The sequence below is a fragment of the Balearica regulorum genome, chromosome Z (assembly GCF_011004875.1).
Source record: "Balearica regulorum gibbericeps isolate bBalReg1 chromosome Z, bBalReg1.pri, whole genome shotgun sequence".
In the NCBI taxonomy this organism is placed as follows: Eukaryota; Metazoa; Chordata; class Aves; order Gruiformes; family Gruidae; genus Balearica; species Balearica regulorum.
Window position 1 is genome coordinate 25,609,403 of NC_046220.1, and position 21,121 is coordinate 25,630,523.

Genomic DNA, 21,121 nt, shown 5'->3' on the forward strand with positions numbered 1-21,121 from the left:
TCACCAATTATAAATTTGTAAGTGAAAACACAAACTCTAACCAGGAATCAGGAAAAGTCTATTAGAAAAATTCCATTAGGAAACAGTCAGTGACATTCTGCACTATTTGAAGTTTTGAAAGGTTCAGAAAATATTACTTTGTAAGATTCAAATATGTAAGCAACATATTTGTAAGAAACAAATATTTCAAAAAGTTCTTTATAAGGTGCAGGTATAAAATGAATTTAGTGGTGACTGAATTACAGGTTAAAGGTATGGATACAAATGCTTTATCCGTTTTTGTACCTACCATCTTGTTTGACCACATTGATTGGGAACCAGCTGAACTGAAAAACATGACTGGTGACAGCCAGAGTTACAGATACTGTTAGTCTGTTTAGGTCTATAACAGATTAATGTAATCTCAGGAAAGGATATGGTGTTGGTTTTCCTCTGACATGTAACCTGTATTCTTCGTGATCTGCTACTTCACCTGGTTGCTCCACTTAGCAGAAACAGATCTAGGTTAAGTCTCATTGCTTTCCCAAACCCCATCACAGAGTAAGTAAATTTATTCAGTAGATTAGAGAGGATGGAGTTAGCTTGAAGATGCCCAGACCTTATTTCATCATGATGATGAAAAAAGTCATGTCTTGAGGTGCTTAGGATACGATGATTAATTCTGCCAGAGCCACACAAACAAGTCAAACAGGAGAGGATGATCACATTAAAATCAATGGAGGAGAAAGATCTCAAGTCAAATGAACTCTGCTTACTGATACTCCCCTTGGTTTTGCTACGAGTGAAATAATCAGAGCTTCTGTCATGATTTTCTCAACAAAACCAGTAGAGATACTGAAAAGCTTAGCCACATATGTGAAGTATTCATCCTGATGTCAAACGGAAATAATAAGTGAACTATTTTCTAAACCTATGATTAAACCCAAAGTTGCTAAAATCAAAAAAGGCATTAGGATTACACTTATTAATGGAGTTACCTTAGTGAAAACTTCATAAATGCAATTGTGTAACTGACTAGAATGTGAATATGAAGAGTCTGACTCTGCTTTTTGTGGCACAATTTGGTAGTTGTTTACTTGTTTTAGAAGAAACTAGTATCTTATCTGTAAATGGTGGAATAATTCTAATTTTGTAGCAATAAGAAACAGATTTAGCGTGCTATATCCTGGTATGTCCGAGACCAACATTAAGTAAAACGCATTTCCGTAAGTACATATGATGCTAATTAATAAAGGAAATATTTTAAGATCTTGTCAACACTTTGAAGTAACCAGTAGTGGAGGTAATTAAACCTGTCATCAAGCCAGTTTGAAAGCCTAATACTGTTTCTGGCCACATCACAGAGAATCTTTACCTGGAGTTACAGATTCAAAACTACTTGCCATGGCAAAGAAATTTGCATTTATGATTTACGGAGAAATGTGATTTTTCTTCCATGGGGAGACTCATTCTCTCTAAACCAGACTTACCCTATGTACCTGATGCTGAAAGTAACAAGTACCAGACAAAAAATGAAATGGAAGCAATGCAACTTTCAATCTAATGTGAACGCATTGCCTGTGCTTTCTGAATTGCCTTGGCTCCCATTCACCTCCTAATGGAACTCCAGTCCTGCACTTAGAAAATAAGTTTTCAGTGTATATTTTGGGATCTAAAGACAAATAGAAACTCAAATTTACCCATGTCTGTCTTAGGTACAGGCAGGTTAGTCAGAATATAAAGCAGGCTTTTATCCAGATGACAATTTGAATTTATAATATGTTACTAGACTATGTTTAGCAATGAGTAGCAAACTCCTTTATATGTTCTGCCACTAATCTGGGAATTACTTGAGGCTTCCATGTGAACCTTGAAAACCAGTAATTTAATCAGAACTAAGAGAGTGAGAGGATAATCTTTCCCAATTATCTTTGTCAGTATAACCTGTGAATATCTTAGTACACGGTGGATGCTACTGAAAACAATGTGTCCTCTGACACAGAGTTTAAAGTACAGAATGTGCTTATGTTATTTTAGAGATTTCTTCGTACAGTTTTTCTGATGGGGTACAGCAAATATAGTGGCAGCCACAGAAATTCTGAACACAATAGATGTCAGAACAACTTTGGCAAACTATCTGCTTTGAATTAATCTCTTAATATACTGAAACATTGTGTTGAATGGTGGACGTTTGCTCCAGTTGACCATCAGTATGCTTCTGCTGTCTGGGTTGCTTAACTGCCTGGAAATAAAAGTGCAAAGTGAGCTTATGTCTTCTTAGTACTAGTCCTTCTGTGATTTCTGAAAGTTACACATATGGAAAATATGTAACATTTTCCTGACCCCCCACTGTTTCTATCAAGCACACACACTAGTTACTTTGCTTTTCCCCATCTTCCCTGGTGACTGAAGAAATGTGTCTGTGTTACTTTTATACAGAAATGACTTCTTACACAGAGAGACTGGCAATTCCAACTCTGTTAGACCAGGTTTAAGTGACTGCCAAGTTTTATAGCTAATATTAATGTGGTAACACTATCCTTTCCTTGGAAAGCTTCAACCATCAGCAATGTTTATTACTTTAGTGCAATGTATTTAGAATGAAAAGGTATATCTTTAAAGTTGTGAATGAAATAAATATGGCTTGCTCTCACCCTAATTTAAATATATTACTACAGGAAAGTAGGGAAAGACAGATCTGCAGTTAAGTGATTTCTTAGATTTTTTTATATTTTATTAATAATACTTTATTAAATATTCTGTGAAATGATAGTTACATATAATGATTTATGTATACATCACAGAATTCTTGTCTGAGTTCTCCAGAGAGGCAAAAATACAACCCATGGAAATTTTCTTGGCTTTTTGAATATGTAGATTTTAATTGACTACATAATTTCTAATGGTTTAGACAGTTGCACCCTTGTGGGTCCAGTTGGATCAATTTAAGAAATCATTTGAAGCTGTTTCTGATTGTATTGCAGCAGAACATAATGATCAGTGTCATAGCTGAGATGTCATTAGGGAATTAGATGACTATTTCTGTTCTGTTTCAGTGCAAAGTTAGCTGAGGCTTGCTGGAAAGACATCTAAACTTAGATTGTCAAGATTTAGAATATTTACATCAATGAACAGAGAAACTCAGCTAGAAAATGATATGAACTGTTGGGTGTGATGGTTTGTTAAATGTTTCTGATAGATTGGGAAGAAAAGATTATCCAACTCATAAAATTTCAGTCAAAATCCGTCTACTTCTTCTTAAGGTTTTTTTCTCTTGTTTTGGGTGGCAATTTAGTATATTTTAACAACTAATGAGACAACACTGTCTGCAAGTGCAGGCGGATAAAACTAAGTGATGTTTCTTTTACAAAAATATAAACAATGGTATGATGCACCAAATATAAATAATTACCAGCATGTTTGATGCCCTAACAAAATCAGAAAAAATTTCTTCACTTAAATCTTAAAGTGTAAAGCATCTGTCATCACATTTTTTAAAGCTAATTTATAATCTTCTTGTGTTTTTGGACTTCTGAATTCTGCAAAGATATTCAAAGTGCTAAAACTTGTTTGTGTTCTGCAGAACTGTCTGGGAAACTGCATTTTTTGTGAGATTCAAAGTGGTCACAGGATCAACCTTCAGGCTCAGTTAATAAAGCCAATTTTTACAAACGGCATACATGCCATGTAAAATGCAAGTCCTTGATTTAGGTATAATACCTGTTAAGGTTTAGTTTTAGTTTACAGATTTCAACTATGAATTAAGCTACCTGTTGAAACTTTTTGAGTTTTACCTACAACAGCAATTTAGGCTAATTTTCTGATTGACTTTTGGTGATACTTTAAATCAGGAATACAAACGTACATCTCCTTCATTTCATTGTGCTTGTAGTTGCTCAGTTATGAATTTTCGAGCTACTGAAAACAACCATGTTTTCTCACTACAGTTTAAAAGGGCACAGTATATCCTAGTATTCTGTCTAGCCAGATTATTTTCCAGTAAGATTACACGAAAATTATTCTGTTAAGTACTTTTAGGAATTGAATAATATTAGGTGAAGTTCATACACTATTAGGTGGTATTACAGTCTGTATTTACAGAATATAAGTGGCAATCTACTAAGATTATGACACATAGAAAGAAATACTGCTCTTTCAATTTCTAATAAATATGTTTGCTGGTATCTTGTCTGAGTGAAAAGGATGCAATTTTACTTCATACAAAGCACAGACAGTATCATCAAGCTTTTTTTTGTTGCTTTGTCTGAGCAGTGTACCAGTATTAGAAATGCTACCCAGGCAGAGTTATGGAAAGGAATTCATAATCATTTCATGAAGAGATGAAGAGATTTTGAAATTTGCCTTTAAGCTGCTTTTTTTTTTTTTTTTTTTTTTTTTTTTTTGTAAAGTCATTGCTATCTCAGTGCATTCTCTCTAGGTTAAAGTGAAGTTTCTAAGAACCTTGGCATTCTATCAAGATTTATATAGTACTTCAAGGTGAATCAAGACTTTTAAGATTTTAGTAGGCATGGAGGTTTTTTTCTCAGCTAAAATTGGTATACTAAAAAATTTCTGGTAATGTATGATGTATGAAATATATAAAATTTCACATACGAGCTTTGCTGTGATGCTGCCCTTTGAGTGAGACCTTAGCATACTGGCCTTGCCTGAGAACTGTAGAATTCAGTTATTGCTCACATTCTTTGATCTCTCTTCTTTATAGCATTTGTCAAAAAATGCATTGAGCTTGATTTTTTCTTGCATCAGTTTTAGTAACATCAGCAGCATTAAATTAATGTAAAAGATCTACCAATTTGCTCTAATTCTTAGAGTATAAAGAGAATTGGACCCCAAATCAATTCCAAAGATATATGAATTATGATGAGGACTGGATTATTTTTTTCCTCCTCTTTGATCACCTTGGCTTTTCTTCTGCTCTCTCATCAGTTTATATGAGCAGAAATTCTCTACAAACCTGAATGTCCTTCAGCGGCAGAGGAGGAAGATCAGATCTGATGATAGAGCTGTTTTGCAGAAAGCTTCCTTATGTCCTGTAAAAAAGACAATTTGCTAAATTTCTCCTTTTTTTGTCTTAATTGCTTGCTGGATTTACTTACAGTCAGGGTAACAGGAATTATAAAGGCATTTAATTTTAGATAAATATTTGAAAATAGATATTTATTCCTGAAAAACAGGGCATAATAACTTAAGCACAGTGCTGATTGATTTATCTGTGGAGCTCTCTGGAGCTTGCTTGCATCTGACTAGCTCAGAGCACAAGCAGACACTGTGGGACACGTCTGCTCTTACCTCTGTAGTTTGTGAGTTCCAGTGTAAAAAAAAAAAGCTTATCTGTTTTGCTGTGCTATAAGTGCCAAAAACTGTTGGTAAACCCGATTTTAAATTACACTGATTTTCTAAAGAATATCTTCCTGCTAATCAGAACTTAATGACTGCCCTAAGATAATTGCTGTTAACTTTTATAACTAGTAACACTGCATATTGGCTCCAGACAAAAAGTGCTTTTCAAGTTCAGTTTGTGCTTTTGGTTGAAAGTCTTACCCTTTTTGGGTAACCCTGTTTTACTGGGTCTGTGATTAATATTGTTTCTTAGAGATGCAGTTCATGGTGTTCTAATTAAAAACAATTTTAAAATACATATTTTGAATGTGATAGAAATATTAAAACTCTGTACCAGGATAACTGAAAGACAAGTAAAAAACATACCTCTTATTAGTATAAAGTATTAGAATACAAATATATTGAAATAAATATACTGTTCATAATATAAATAAAATTATCAATTAAAGAGGATCCTGAACCAAGAATATGTAGCCATCAGCATGTGAAGTTCATTATTTATTGTTATGAGGTTTTACAAGAGTTTATAGTTCTTGTAGTCAAACGTTAGTCCTTTCACTGTTTTAGCCTTCAAATTATTCCTTCTGAGTGCAGAAGGCCACAGATTACATCAAATTCTTAATACTCTGTATGAGCTTCTGTGGTAAGAGGTTTTGTTATGGGAGACACTTGGTTATTATATTGCATTATTACCTTCCATAGGAATGTTTAAGTCATTAAAACCAATGACTGTGAGTATTATTTTATGTACAGATACTATTTTCTGCCTGAATTTAACCTTTGAAACACTAATTTTTGAGGAGCTCCATATATTTATTTGTGAAAGGTTTCTGGTTTTGCATTGTATATTTTAGTGTTCTTGTTCTTTTCAAGCTCTCTTTTTGTTCCCAGTAGTGGTCTTGGTTATGTTTTGAAGGATAGTAAGGTGTTCACTTTATTGCTTAGGGACAAATGTATGCCAGTCAAATATAAAGAAGCCATGTAAACAGTCTGATGTTAATTTTGAATCTTACCAAGAGAGTGTGTTAATGTTTTGGGTTTTTTAGACCTCTATGGTGAGTGAAACTCACTCCCTCAAATTGTGATCTCTTAACCAGTATATGGCAGCTCCAATTAGCTTCACTCGGGGCTGAAGAGCATCTTAGACTGTAACAAGGTCTCCCAGGACCACTTAACACCACAAATACTGTAGTCATATTTTCTCATTAGTTCCTTTCAGTTGTCACAAACATGATTTTCCAATGGTTTTAGAATTAGACCAAAACCATAAAAGCTGCGTATGTAGATAGAAAAGAAAATTATTTTTAATAACTCAAGGATATCTTTTTTTAGAGGTAGAAGCTTGCACAGTTTTATTCATTAACCTTAAGCTTTAAGTGAAAGAATGTAGGGATCAGTTGGCTAAGAGATAAGAAAATCACAGGGGTTTGAATTACTTATTTTCTAATTTCTCTTTTCTTTTTTTTTTTTTTGTTAAGCTCTTATGTTTTGCATTACATCATGTGAAGTCAGAAACCTTGACGTTGTGAATTCATTGCACAGATTTATGTGTGGGAGCCATCAAGATGATGGGCCTAAATTTGAAGTTATCGGTAATCTCAGACTTGTGATTTGTTACTTTTGAAGGAGAGGCTTCTTTGCAGAGGAGCTTTATGCTAGTAAATCTTTGTACACTTAAGTAATTTTTCTGCTCATGTTTACTGACCGGGTGGGAAAAGCAGTATATGCAAGTACATGTTAGCGGACAATTTTCCATAGTTTCTGTAACCCAAATTGAGATTTTTTTCCTCATATTAATTGCTGGAATGTTAGCAACATCATAGTTATATCAATTTCTTGAAATTTGTTTAGCTTTTCAAGTAGGAAGATATTTTTAGAAATTAAAACAGTAAGAGGCAATCATAGGTTTGTTAGTCTCTGAACATAATGACTTTCAGGATGTTAGAATGTTGATGTCTTCAACATCACACTGCTGAGCAAGCTCTAGTTATCTTACAAACATTTGTCATCTCATAACTCTGTTTTGTATTAGCAGTAGGTAGGTACGGTTTTAGTTTTATTCTTGGCTTGTGAGATATTGTTTGATTGGTTTGTTTATGTGAAATCAACTTCTGCTCTTTGCCTTTTTTTTTTTTGTTCCTGATTGCACTGTGCATTTCATAGTGTATGATATTAATTTCTTACTTTTAGAGTCAAATGCAATAAAACTGAATTGCACATCAGTCTGTCAGAGAACAGCATTCATCAAATATTGAGTAGATCTAGGGAAAGCTTTGCATAAGCATTTGTCAGATAATATTTTCAGGTTTAATGAATAAGAAGTTTCTTCCTAAAATAAGTATCAAGTTCTGTGTTTTGATATTTTCATGTCTTACATGGTTCTAAATAATATTAATTTACACAGTAAGAACTGAAAAGGTTTTAGCTTTGGCCAGCTCTGATCCAGACTTGTATATTATCAAAGCTCTAATTATAGTCTTCTTTCTTTATTCCTTGGCTAATGAACTGTTGCCTCATTTTTGGTAATAAGCTGTTTTGAGTGTGAAAATTAGTTTTCTTCCTGGAAGAATGTTTATCTTTTAGTACCTTTGGAAAAAAAATGTAAAAGAAATATCTGTGTCCCTGTAACTTTCACTATTTCATCTAGATGTTCCATGTCTTTTTGTTCTTAAAATTAGTAGGATGAGCTGTTAAAAGCCAGTTCGGTAACCTTGAGTTAAGAGACTTAAAGAGAGCTCTCTGCCTTGGTGCAGAGCTGTTGCTACCATGTCCAAGAGGCATTGTATTAGCTCCCTGACAGAGAGGGGTTAGTCCCCAAGTTTTTCAGGGCTCATTTATCTGTTTTACTCACTTCTGTCATTTGCTACTGCTTTAAATAATAACTTTGCTTCTGTTACTTACCAGTATTATGCTGATGTGTTTAAGGTTAGGCCTCTGTTGTCTAATTCAGCAACATTGTAAATATAAAGACTTCCAAAGATAGATGTGACAATAATCTGATATAATTTTGATGGATTATTACAGCAGAATTAACATGACTTGATCCTTGCTTTCTACAAAAGGTTAATTTCATTTTGTTCTTTTAACCTTTTTCTTTGCTGCCATGTTTAACAAAGATTAAAAGGTAAAAGTAATAAATACACAACTACTCTTATTTTTCCTTACGTTGTAAAGAAATCGTTGTTACTAACAATTATGTATTGTGTGACCTTCTCCAGAGCAGAGGCTATTGAGGCCATATAAAGTGTTTCCTCTCTGACTGCAAGTTGATTTACAATGGGATGATCTATAAAAAGGATAATAGAAATTAAAACTGAAATTAGATTGACTTATGCAAGTTATAGAAGGCAGACCAAAAAATTATAAATTGAATATTTCAGCTATATTTAATGTTTTTCTTCTCCAAACTATATGTGTCATTATCTCATTATTTTAGATGTTAGGTGATTTTAATATTTTCAAAAAAACCAAAGAAAAATATGATGCAGTCAAAGGTACATTTTTTTTACTTTATTTTTCTGTTTAATGGAAATAGCTAAAGACTGTAAAGGTTTTCTTCTCCCATTAGGAGGAAGTGAACAGTATTTTGTTTAGACTCCTAGATGTCACTAAGAACAGGATTGGAGTCACTCAAGCCACTTGAAAAAACTTTAACCCTTAGAAGTGGTGCTATCTGGAAGGATTAAAGGATATAATTATAAAGGCCACACAGGCAAATACTTTTGTTCTTTGCTTCTGGAATCAAGTGACTGACTGCATGTAAAATTTCTTCTCAAACACTGCATTTCTAGCACTCTTTATTTGTTTAGACAAGCTTGTAAATGTATACTGGCACCCTTGTGGGAGGGGTGACAAAAACTACAGCTTCCTTTCTTCACAGTTGAACCAATTTTGTTTGAAGACAGAGAATGGCCAACATCCTGAGATTTAAGTATACATGGATGCTGAAGTACACAGATATGTCTGTGTACAGATAATACAAATTTGACTGATTATTGATTGAAAATTTGTGTAACTGAAGTTGTAGGGAAAATTAGGTAGTCTTTTATGTTATCTTGACTGTCTTGTGGTATTGACACTGATTACTGTATTGTATTTTTGATCAATTTGTTGACTCTCAGTAAGTAAAAAATTATCAGAAATAATTTGAAAACTGTAGAGTCATTAGATAAAATTTTTGAAATATTTTTCTAGGTTCAGAATTTTTATCCAAGGTAAGAACTGTCTCATAATCTCAGTACTCTGCTAAATTATATAGAATCATAGAATAATAGAAATGTTTTGGTTGGAAAAGACCTGTAAGATCATAAAATCCAACGTTAACCTAGCACTGCTAGGTTTAATAAAAGCTTATTTTAACTGCAGTGCCCTGAAATGTCTAGTGAACATATTGCCTAATAAAATACAGGATAATGATTTTCTACTTATTCATATTACTAATATTAGCAATCAGATCTCATTATTAGGAAGTATTTTTCTAGAACAAATAATAGAAAATCTTTTTCATGGCCTAGTTGATCTCGATAAGCCAGTTAACAAAGATGACTATCTTGTTCAAAATCATGTCTTACAGGAACAGAAGTCTTCCACGTACATAGAATGTGTTTAATGCTCTAAATCTTACCTGATTTTTAGGAAAATAACCTGATGAAAAATATAATTCTGAGGTTAGATTATATTAAAAAACATAGTCCTGGTGTAACTTATAAAGGAAAAAATAACAGTTATGCTTGCTAATTTGCTTAGCAGAGAAGTTGTGGGTTTAAACAAGTATAGAAATATTAGGCTCTCTCAGTTTTCAAGGTTTGAAAATGTATAATAGTGGTAAAGGAACTATGATTAAGGTACTCTTGTCAGAGGCATGCTGTTTTATTAGTAGTAGTGGATTTTCGTTCTAGATTTTAGAAGAAGGAAGCCAGAAAAGGACAAATAGATAGGGCTATCATTCAGTTATTTTGTTATTTTGAGCTACAGGTGGTTGCTTTTAAAACCTAAAATTGGCAGCATGAACAGTTAAATCAGATTGGGAGATAATCTGGTGGTGATGGTAAGTGGAGGAAAAAGGTCCCTGAGGGTGTAGGTGTATTTTCCAAAAGTTATGACAAATTTAGCAATACCTATTTCTTTCAAAATTGGCAAATAATTTAATTTTGTGTATTGTAGGAGGGTTGATTTAAGAGGCAGAGTAGCTGATTGGGTAATTGATGTGAAAATTAAAGAGGAATATATTGGATCAGAAGAAATTCTTATGATTTATCCTGTAAAATACACCTCTAAAAATGTCTGTAGAGAACAGCACAGTAATCATGTTAGCTAATCGAATGAACAGTGGTGCATTTTACATTAATGGAACTGAAAATATATTTTATGAACTATATTTTTGAGTGATACACTATAAACAATGCGGTTGTAAACATAACATTACTAAAGACTTGGTCGCAAGTATATAATAAACTCTTGTTTTACAAGACAATTTTAGTTTTCATATTTTCTCACAAGAAATCAAACAAGCAGATTAACAGAAAAACACATATTTCATTGCAAATTCATCTTAGTTGTGACAAACAAATGACCTATCTTCTCATCTATACAAGGTTCTCTAGCAACATACTGGAACACGAATGGCAGGTAGCATTTCATGAACTGATGAATGCTGACTTCTGCAATAATCACTGAAGAAATAGAAACATGAATTTAACATTACATTTTCATATCTTTTGTCCTCATTACAGTGCATTTATAGTTCTTCTGTAGAAGAAAACTCTCAAAGCTTAAATCTTGCAATAGAAACTTTCCAAAGTTACAGAGTAATAAAGAAATGTTAATTCATATTTATATTATTTTCTAAAGGACTTGTCTGTATATATTTCAAGCAACTCACATATTCAAAGACTTTGGGGAATATTGATATACAAGCATTCAATGTAAAATAATGTTTTTCTCCAGTGTATACATGTAGCCATATGCATTTTCAGTGAATTGTATGGAACAATTCACGAAATGAAGAAATTGAGATACAGTACACTTGTGGATTGTGCTCTTGCTATTTAAAAATTATCTATTGTCTTTTAACTGTGATTTTACTGTATATGTCTTCCAGATGTGTGGAGGTGATTGCCAAAGAAGGACGGAACCTGAAAGAGCTGTATTTAGTGTCCTGTAAGATCACTGACCATGGTATGTGATATACCTATATCTTTGTTTTTGTGAAGATTGAGCTCTACTAGCTTTGCACAGGGACTCTTATAAAAGTGTTGGAAATGTATAGATAAAATTTTTTAGAACCTTTATCCATAAAAATATGTACAAAAAGCGTTTGACGTGCTTAAAAATATCTGTGGTTAGAAGTATGAAAATCAGTGTACATATGTGCTGCAAATTCTTCCTTATAGAATTGACAATGACTGGGCAGACTGGGTAGTGCCCATTGAATTGTCCTGGAGACCAGGAAAGCATTTGAGAGAAAATCCAAAAATACGTATGCATTTCTAAATGCTTTAAAAGCATAACTAAGCAACTATAAGTGTGAATTGATTGCCTATTGTAGGCCAAAAAATTTGAATGAAATTGATGATCCCTTAAAAAGACTGTTATGATAAAATAGAGAGAAACACCTTAGGAACTAGGCTTTCTGTCTGGTAGGCCACATAGAGAGACAGAATTTGTGTTTGGAATAGGAAGACTTCTAGCACTTGAGCGTGTTTGCAGAGGCTGCTTTGTTCGATCTTGTTTTGGTGTGTCTTTTTTCAAATAAGATACTGACCTCAAGACACTTATTTCTGCAGTAAGGTCAAATTCTCAAATGCCTATCTCCCACTTACATGCCTAAATTTCAGTAGGATTTACAAACCGTGTCTTTGAGATGTTTTCCGATTATTTTGTTTCTCATTCACTCTTTTTTTTTATTTTAACTTTTTACTCCATAGCTTTTATAAAGAATTACTATGTCAAAGTGATAAATTACCTTTCCAGTGGTCACAAACTCATTCTTTTATTTTCCCCTTCAGATTTTGCACTTCTCTAGGGTTTGCATGGGTGTATTCAAGGGTATGTTGGTCTGCATGGTCTGCAGAGTACAGCTTGCCTCGTGTCCACAGTATTTGAACATGAGCTCACAATACAGCTGTAGCACTTGTGGGAGTTCTGGGACATGGCAGAGGAGAGGCAGCGTGGACCTATACCACCATTTTCTCTGGTCTGCAGTTGTTTGTTCTTCCATGTGCAGAACAGATCTTGCCAAAGTTGAAAACAGATTTTCTTGGCTTGATACCACTTGGCCAAGATGAATTTGTGAATTTGTGAAATAGGAACTGCCTGCTGGAAATGTCTGTAGAACGTAAAGTGACAATGAAGATGCTTCTTTTCACTGCTATGGTGCAGGACCTCAGTTGGAAGTGAGACTCTGCATTTGTGTATTACAGATCTACTAGCTGTACTTTTGTCCCTTCTGATTCCAACTTCCCACACAAAAAGGATTATTGTGAGAATAATGGAATCCACATCTTGAAGATCAATAATTTCTTGAACTGATTTCACCCTTCAGTGGCTGTAGTTATTGAGAGGAAAACAGGATTACTGCCAAAAGTAGGGAAACACACACTGAGAAACTGAAGAAAAGAAACTGAGGATAGGGAAAGTCTTGCTTATGAAAGAATGGAGAGAGAGAAAAGGAAGCATCCATGGCTAGATGAGAAGTGGGAAGCGCGTTTTACAGAATGAATGAACGGAGAATATATGTATAGTTTGGATGATTAGCAATCAGTCATCCAACCTGAGCTTCTATTGACTTCTGCGTACTAAGGCTCATCTCTCACTAATGTGTTGGATTCTGTAGTCATTCAACATTATTGCAGTCAGCTACTGGGACTTTGAGAACATTTTCAGTTGATGGTGTTGATACTAGGGTTTAGTATTCACTTAAAAATGTGTCTATTTATGCTAATAAGGACCAGTAAGACATCCAGCAAAACAGCTGTGATACTGACTGATTTTTGATACATTATTAAGACTAATTGATTGTCATTATAATCTTCAGCATATCACAGCATGCCAGCCTGACAAATATATTCATCTGCTTGTGATATCTGAGCTGAAAATGCAAAGTAAACTGTAGCAAAGTAGACTTTATAAGCATAATTTATACTTTGTAAGGAAGTCAAAACCTTGCCTTAGATAGAAAATGTGATAGCAAGTGAATATTAATTAGGTTAACAAGAGTGTTGCACCGTGGAGCCAGGCTTCTCCCTTTTTCTTTCTTCCTTTTTCATTTATTTCCTAGTACTTCAGTGGAAGACTGTCCTACATTTGTTTGTGATGCTGTTAAGTTAAAAAAGTGAGCTCCTTACAGTGCTGCGAGCTCAATTTGTTGTTGAACTTCCTTTATCAAAGAAGCTGCTTCTTTTCTGCAATGGGAAAAGAGCAGCCATTCTTTTCCTCAGAGGCTTTCCAAGTTCTCATGCCTTCTGCATCATTCTATTTGTGGAAAGTAGAGGAAATCAGCTGAGAAGTATGTGCCTGACTTCATTCAGGTGGTCTCCTGTGGTCTTACAAAGACTTACAACTTCACATGCATAGTTGTTCAAGCTCCACCAAGAAGCAGGTAAGTAGTTTCTGAAGCTCTGTGAGCCTGTGAGTGGGTGGGAGCATACAGCCCTATGCAACTTTGATTTTTTTGTTTGATAACCTTGAGGGTGAAACACATTAATGTCCTTGCTTTGGAATTGAAAATATTGATGCCAATTTTAAATGGTAACTGTACACATTTTCACTGGGTTTTTAAAACATACCTAGAGCTGCTAACCAGATTTTTTGCAGCTTGATGGAGTACAGATGCAGGATTTTAAAAGCCCTCTTTGAAACTGTTCAACAACAATTTTTGATGCTACTGCAGTTAGCAGAGTTTGACCTCTGGGACAAGATTACAATTGCTTAGCAATTGAACTGGAAAAAATAAGTAATAATGCTAATTTCCAATAAAATTTGTAATCATTTCAGACATTAAATAAGTAATAATTGCAGTAAACAAAATAATTACAGCAAAACCTGTTATTACTTGCCCTGCAATTAATGCTGTAGGTATGTACCTGTGAGGTAATTTTATGTACTCTAGCAAAGACTATGAAGTGTGAACTTCGTCATTTTACTAATTTCATTCTTTTGTTTTCTGATTTCTACGATAAGACATTATGCAAAACTACCAGAAATACATGCCTGTATGCAATTAGTATTTTTAAAACACACTAAAATGCTAAATTTTGAAACCTAAAACATTAATTAAAACCCCCTACACCCTGATATTGTAGCATGACTTTCTGTGACATTTTGCTGCCCAGAAAATTATTTGTTATTTTATAGAAAAAGACAGAAGAGGATTCAAAGAGGAATTGAAGTATGTGTACATACTAAGAGTTAACTTGTGAGAAAAAAAAGAGTATCTTGCTGTACTTCATGTTACATTACAAAATGGTTAATTTTTTGTATACAAAAAAGTACATTTTGTTTACTTCTGAAAAATTTATAGAATTATATCTTTATGTTTGTCCAGTTTAATTTTCCAAAATTCCATTTTTAATTAATGATGTTTGTTACACTGTAATATGCTAGGATGCTGAAAATTAGTTTAACAGTTTCTTTACATCCAGCACATTGTTAAATGTTAAATAATCACCAGAGTTTACCTAGATTGACAGGAGAGACTAAATTAGTATAATCTTTGAGATAAACACCTGTTTGCCTAAAAACAGAGTGAAGTTAAAGCTGCCATTAGTTCCTCGTATCATTTTACCCTTTTGTTAAACAGTCATGAATTAAGCATGGATTGTCAGTGTTATCTTTGAATTTCCTGCCTTTTGTCACAACCTTAACTTTACTTAAACATAGGAGATTTTGTATTTAAGCTTTTACTAAGAACTATTAAGAAAGCTAGGCTTTCTCAACTGTGGGGAGACTGTGCATCAAATGAATTAGGTTGATGTGAAGATGTAGAGCAGTGAGCTAGGGCAGCAAGCACACAGAGAATTGTGTAACTGTCTTTTCAATTTTATGCTCTAGTTCTGGATTTTATTGATATCCTTACTGCTGGGAATTTGTTTTAAGTAAATTATTACTTATAAAGTTTGTAATGGTGCAGAGTGCTATGCACTCTGAAACACAAAAGTGAGATTTTGTGTTCAAAGATGAAAAGATTTGATGAAACTAGCCTGTGAAACAGGACTAGATGTTTTAAAGTCTGATCTTGCAGTAATGTTAAGTGTAAATTTACTAAGAATTAATAAAAACCGCATTCTTACCAGTAGTAAAGGATAAAAGTCTCTGATGCTTTACTTCCACTTTAGAAAAGTAGTCAGACCAGAGATTTTTGTCTGTATGAGCAGAAAGTCATTTCAAGGCAAGCTTTAAATTGTGGGCTTCTACTAAGAGAAAAAAGAAAAACAAAAAAACCCAAACCAAGCCAGACACCACCATTCACCCCCCAAAAAAACCCAAAACACAACTTTTGAAAAAAGTTTGGAAGGAAGTGTTCAAAATCAGCACTTTGTACAGCTGCATGGTGATAAATCACTTAAGAAATTTCTGAAAAATCAAAGCACCCAAACTGTCATTAATTGGACAGTGCAGTTAGCACATTTTGGGGAATATGTTTATCTCATAACGATTCCTGTCAAGCAACCTGCAGAATATGGCAGTTGTCTCGATAGCTGTCTTGGAGAATTTCCATTAACTGTTAGTTCTGGATTTTGCCTAACTTAAAAAGTCTCTATTTCTAGCTGTAGAGTAATTGCACAGAGCTTTTCAGGTGGAACGCTTGGCACAAGGAGCTGAGATGAACTGTGGTATTTTGCTGATACCTTTAGAATTCTGAATATTGAAAAAGACCTCTCTAAATATGTAGCCTTTTTATTTTCTAAAATTGTTAGTATTCCTTTTTCATATTGTCTCTTTCACCGTTTATTGATATATTCAGTGTCTCTGAGGACACATGATTTTTTTTTTAAAAGGTTTTTCTTCTATGAGAATGTTTGCTGAAGCAAAAAACAAGTTTCAGCAAACTATACTTAGATTATATAGTTTTTATTTTAAAATGTTATAGATGGGGCATAGCTGTTACAAGTAGATGTCTGGAGGAATTAGATAGATGCATTGAGTCAAGTCCAACTGTCACAAGATAAAACACAATTCTAAGTTGCAATTTTTCTTCATAATTGGATTACGTATTCTTTTCTGAGAAGTGAGATACAGCTAACAATGTTGAAATAGTTTTCCGAGAGGCTGTTAAACTCTAATGTTTTAGAATTTAGGGTACATATGCTCTCTATTTTAAAATAGAATGTTTTAATTATCAGGGGATCAGGTCTTCCTACTGAGTAACACAGATAAATCCCATGAGAGTAGCTTGAGTTTTCTCTCTAATATTTAGCATTTGTCATGTAAATCATAAAGAATAAGCATACTGTGCGTATTTCCTCACAAAAGACTTTCATTTCTGCTTCTCACTTTGATTAGCAAGTCTAATGCTTGATCTCACTAAAACTATTTCTTTCCTAATTTTAGCTTTTTAAAATTATTTTGAAAACACCATGTCTTTTGTACGGTATTACTCAGAAGGGAAATACATTTTTGTGGGATAAATGCAGCACTTCTTATGGATAGACAGAGCGAAACAGATAGTAAATGCATTTTTTGAGTTAAAAAGATTTCATCTTCATACATTACTGGTTTGGAATCTCTTCCTTAATTTATATCATTTAAGAAATACAACTTTCATTTTCTCTTTCAAAACTATTTTGAATTGCTGCTGTGTTGAGTTCCTAGTTTCCCTTCTTCTCAGAATCAATCTTTCCCCTATTATGTTTTCTTATCCTGTGTGTATTTCTTTCTCTTTTGTACTCTTTTAATGACCCGATGCATGCAAACTATAATCACACAGAGAACTATGTGTATGCTTGTAGATAAGTGTACAGATAATCTTTTAAGGACCAGGGCTTCTGTTATCCTCTGTAGTGGTTATGTATTTAACATATATATGTATGTTTATGTGTGTATAAAATGGTGGTATTATATGGTTTACTTTATATATTTATTGCTATATGCATATGAAAGAAAAATAGTATCTATATATTGCTTTCTTATAAACTTATTTTTAATTCCTTTCTGTAAAACCATTTTCTCTCTACTTTTTGTTCTGTACTTATAATTATTCAGAAACCTCAGCTCACTGAAGTAAATCAGCAGGATCGTTGATGTTTAGTGCCACATTCTGAGGTTCTTTGCTTAGTTTTAAGGTTCCTTTTCTGTGGATAGGCTGCAACTCCAGTAGACTGTAAAAATAATTATCTGAAGAGTAAGTAGGTGGTAAGAGATCTGTACCCATACGCTGTTGTATGCATTAATGATACATACTTCTTTTGACAAAATCTTTAGCAGCTAGTAAAGTGGTTTTGTTTGCTTTTATATTGAAATGTTCATTCTTTCAGAATTCTGAAGCAAATATTTCTATAGAAATTCTGGTAATTGTAAGGAACAGTGAAAGCTTATTTTAACGATAGAGGTGAATTAGAGTTTTATGTAGTTTAACAAAGCAGCAATACACAGTGTAACTGACTATCCCTTCTTCCATTTAAATGGCATTACTGTTTATGTTGGAATGTGCAGAGTGAAGATTTCGAGTCTTTTCATGTATTTCAGAACCTCTGTGCTTTTCCCTCTAGGAGAAAAAATTACAGAGTACACAGCTGTCATAAGGACATTTTTCAACTTGTTTGTTCTGATTTTTTATTTTCATTTTATATTGTTGTTTTAGTTTGGAGTAGTTGTTCCCATGCAGCCTTGCATGTATTGACACCTAATTTTATTCCCATAAGGGATCCTGTTGACGTTGAAACCAAGAGAATTGCTAATGTGAGGAAAGATAGCTGTATACTGTTGTATTTTGGGATTGGAACCCTATCAGAGGACATCTTCTTTAGTTCTGTTAAGAATGTTCAAGGAGTGAATAGATAACTTCAGTCACCTGTCTGGAGTTTTCAGTAGAAATTGTTAGAAGGAAGAGTCAAATTAAAACTTTATCAAAAGTAATCCCTGAAGCAGAAAAGAGCCCTTGAACAATCTGCCAGCACCATATATAATTCATACCTATCAAAACCCAAATTTTCTTTGTGTAAGTTTTATCAGTATTCCCAATGTTGCAAAAAAAATTCCATGCAGTTTTCTTTAAAAGCTGATCTGAGATACCACCATGCATCTTCAAGACCTATACAGTGAGATAAATTACTGCAATAGCATATTACACAAATAACAGATAGTTGTAAATCCTTCGTCCTACAGTACATAACAGAGGATTTTCTCTTTGAGCAATGAGATGAGACAAACTTCCAAACTATTTTTTGTCATACTAGAAGGTGGGTTGTCCCCCTTAACCTGTACCCTTAAAAATAATGTTGTATAATAGCCAGGTGGAAGAAGCTGAATGAAGATGCACTTTTGAATCATCAAGATGAACAGAGCAGAAGCCTATGATTTGTACACAGTTTGGTCCCAGTTGATTGTTTTAAACATGGAAAATGGAGATATGTTGTACTTCAGGCTTGGTTTCTCTTGTAGAGAGATGCATAGGTAATGTTGTTTTAATTTAATTTCTTCTGTGGAAAACTTAAGTGATTTGGGTTGTTATTTCGATTGTTTGGTGACAAACTTGGCAGTAGTTTATCAATCATAATAGAAGGCTTAATATTGTGCTTTTTTTATCTCTAGAGAGAGGTATTTCAGTTAATCTTTGGAAAAAATGCACTTAATTTCTGAGTACAAAATCACAAAATATATTTCTGATTTAACAAAAATTGAAATAGCCACAACCTCTGCCTGTGTTTCCAGAAATATATTTTCAGGTTCTTGTTTATTCATTTGCTGTATTTACTGTGTTAGGAAACTATATTATAATACTGAACTTTCATTTGACCCAGGACCCAGCTTCTATTCCCTTGAAATATTTGTATGTCCTGGTTTATATGACTTTTAAAAAATAACATATAGATTTATTCCTTCAGTGCACATGTTAACCCCTATATTGAAAACAGTGTGCGAGGTGCCTCTTCAGTGAACTACTACACAGCAAAAATATTTTTGAAATTATTGTATCTAAAAACCTGTTGTTTGCAGGCTCGACTGATTTAAAGTGCATTACATGTAAAATGTATTATTACATGTAAACTATGTAATTATGATCATATTATGAACACTAAGGTCATTGCAATTTTGTTTTGATAAACCACCCCAAACTACCAAAGAAATGTATTGCCATTTTACATTTTTGTCTTCTCTTTCATTTCAAACAGCATCCGTTAATTTCACACTGCAATGGAGAATACCGTTCCCAACAGAACATTTTATTTGCAGTTAGAAGTAGATTTACTTGATAAAAACAAGTGTGGAACTTTTATTTAACATGAATCTATTTCTGGCTTCGTTAGAATACAATTTAATTTAAATGTTTAAAACTTAGCATTTTCTGACTAACACCAATAATGACTTGCATTAACATACTGCTGCTGTAGTCCAGTTTTATATTTAATTCATGGAACTTTTGAATTCATTTAAAATTTGCCCCTAAACCACTTTATTTCTTAAGTAGTGATTTCTATTATACTCAAAAAAAATCCATACATTAGCTATATTTATTCTTCTAAAACCTAGTATTATTCTCAGTGGGGATTATTTAAGGATCACTCTCATAATTCTAAATTTAAAAGCAGCATTTGTATTTTTCTGAAGTGAGAGAAAACTCAAAAAGGAAAAAAAAAAAGGAATTTACCAAGTGTTTTTCCATTTAATCAGTTATACAAAACTCTGGTTGATATATGTAATCATACAAGACTTGCACCATGTTTTAAAGTGGTTATTCTAATTTTTAGTTGCAATTTATTTCTTCTAAAATCTAGAAGCCAGTTTTATGATCCCCTTTTGAATGCACTATAAAATATATTTTAACTAATTACATTTTAAAATTAGTATGTTACTTCAGTGTTGCCTAAATAAAAATGATTGCTTCATTTAGGCAGCATCCATAAGGGAGATTTCCATTCAGAGTGCTTATATATGATAACTGTTGTTTAAACTTCTTGACAGGTAATATAGTTGTTTCAACATAATTACTCAAACTAAGTTAAATCTTTAAAAATATTATTTTTTTGGTGTTAGGATTGCCTTTCTGTATTCTATTTTGTAACTTCTCCTGGCTAGCTGTTTAATTCCAGTAATACTCATATTACTGAAGGGAAGTCTCATTTTGACCATAATCTGACTGTCAACCTGCCTTAAAAAATATATGAAGTATTTCATGGATGTACTAATAATGCAAATACTTTGAATGCCTAAATTTAGAGGGGGGGAGATTCTTTTAATAATTTCTGTAGTCTCAGAGATTTCATTAAGAGACTGAATACCTAGAAACCTTTTTTTTGTTTTTCTTTAAGTGCCTGAAAAAGTACTGGTTGTGATATTGATGTAGTTCACTAGAACAGAAATAAAACCAAATGGCTAATATCGAAGTAATATGATAAGTATTGCTTTAGAGCCTTACTTTTTTAATAAAAAATAAAAATGCTTAATTAATACAGTTCAAAATTTAAAAGTTTTTAAGAAAGGAAAGGAGAATCAAATTCTAAATCTATTACATCTCTGCCTTGTGGCATATTACCGAGTCCTTGTTATGTATGTACATGAATAGATCAGTTATGCTTAAGTATGGCATCTGTGGCCCAATATTTCAATATCAAAAAGTAGGAAC

General features: G+C 33.2%; 1 protein-coding gene across 1 annotated transcript in view; it reads left to right on the forward strand.

Moving 5' to 3' along the window:
* FBXL17 (F-box and leucine rich repeat protein 17) overlaps positions 1-21,121 on the forward strand; it is a 305,442-nt gene that overhangs the window by 187,974 nt on the left and 96,347 nt on the right. The window contains exon 7 of the mRNA XM_075739644.1: positions 11,441-11,517. Within this exon, the coding sequence (XP_075595759.1) occupies positions 11,441-11,517 (77 nt within the window). The remainder of the gene's footprint in view (positions 1-11,440; positions 11,518-21,121) is intronic.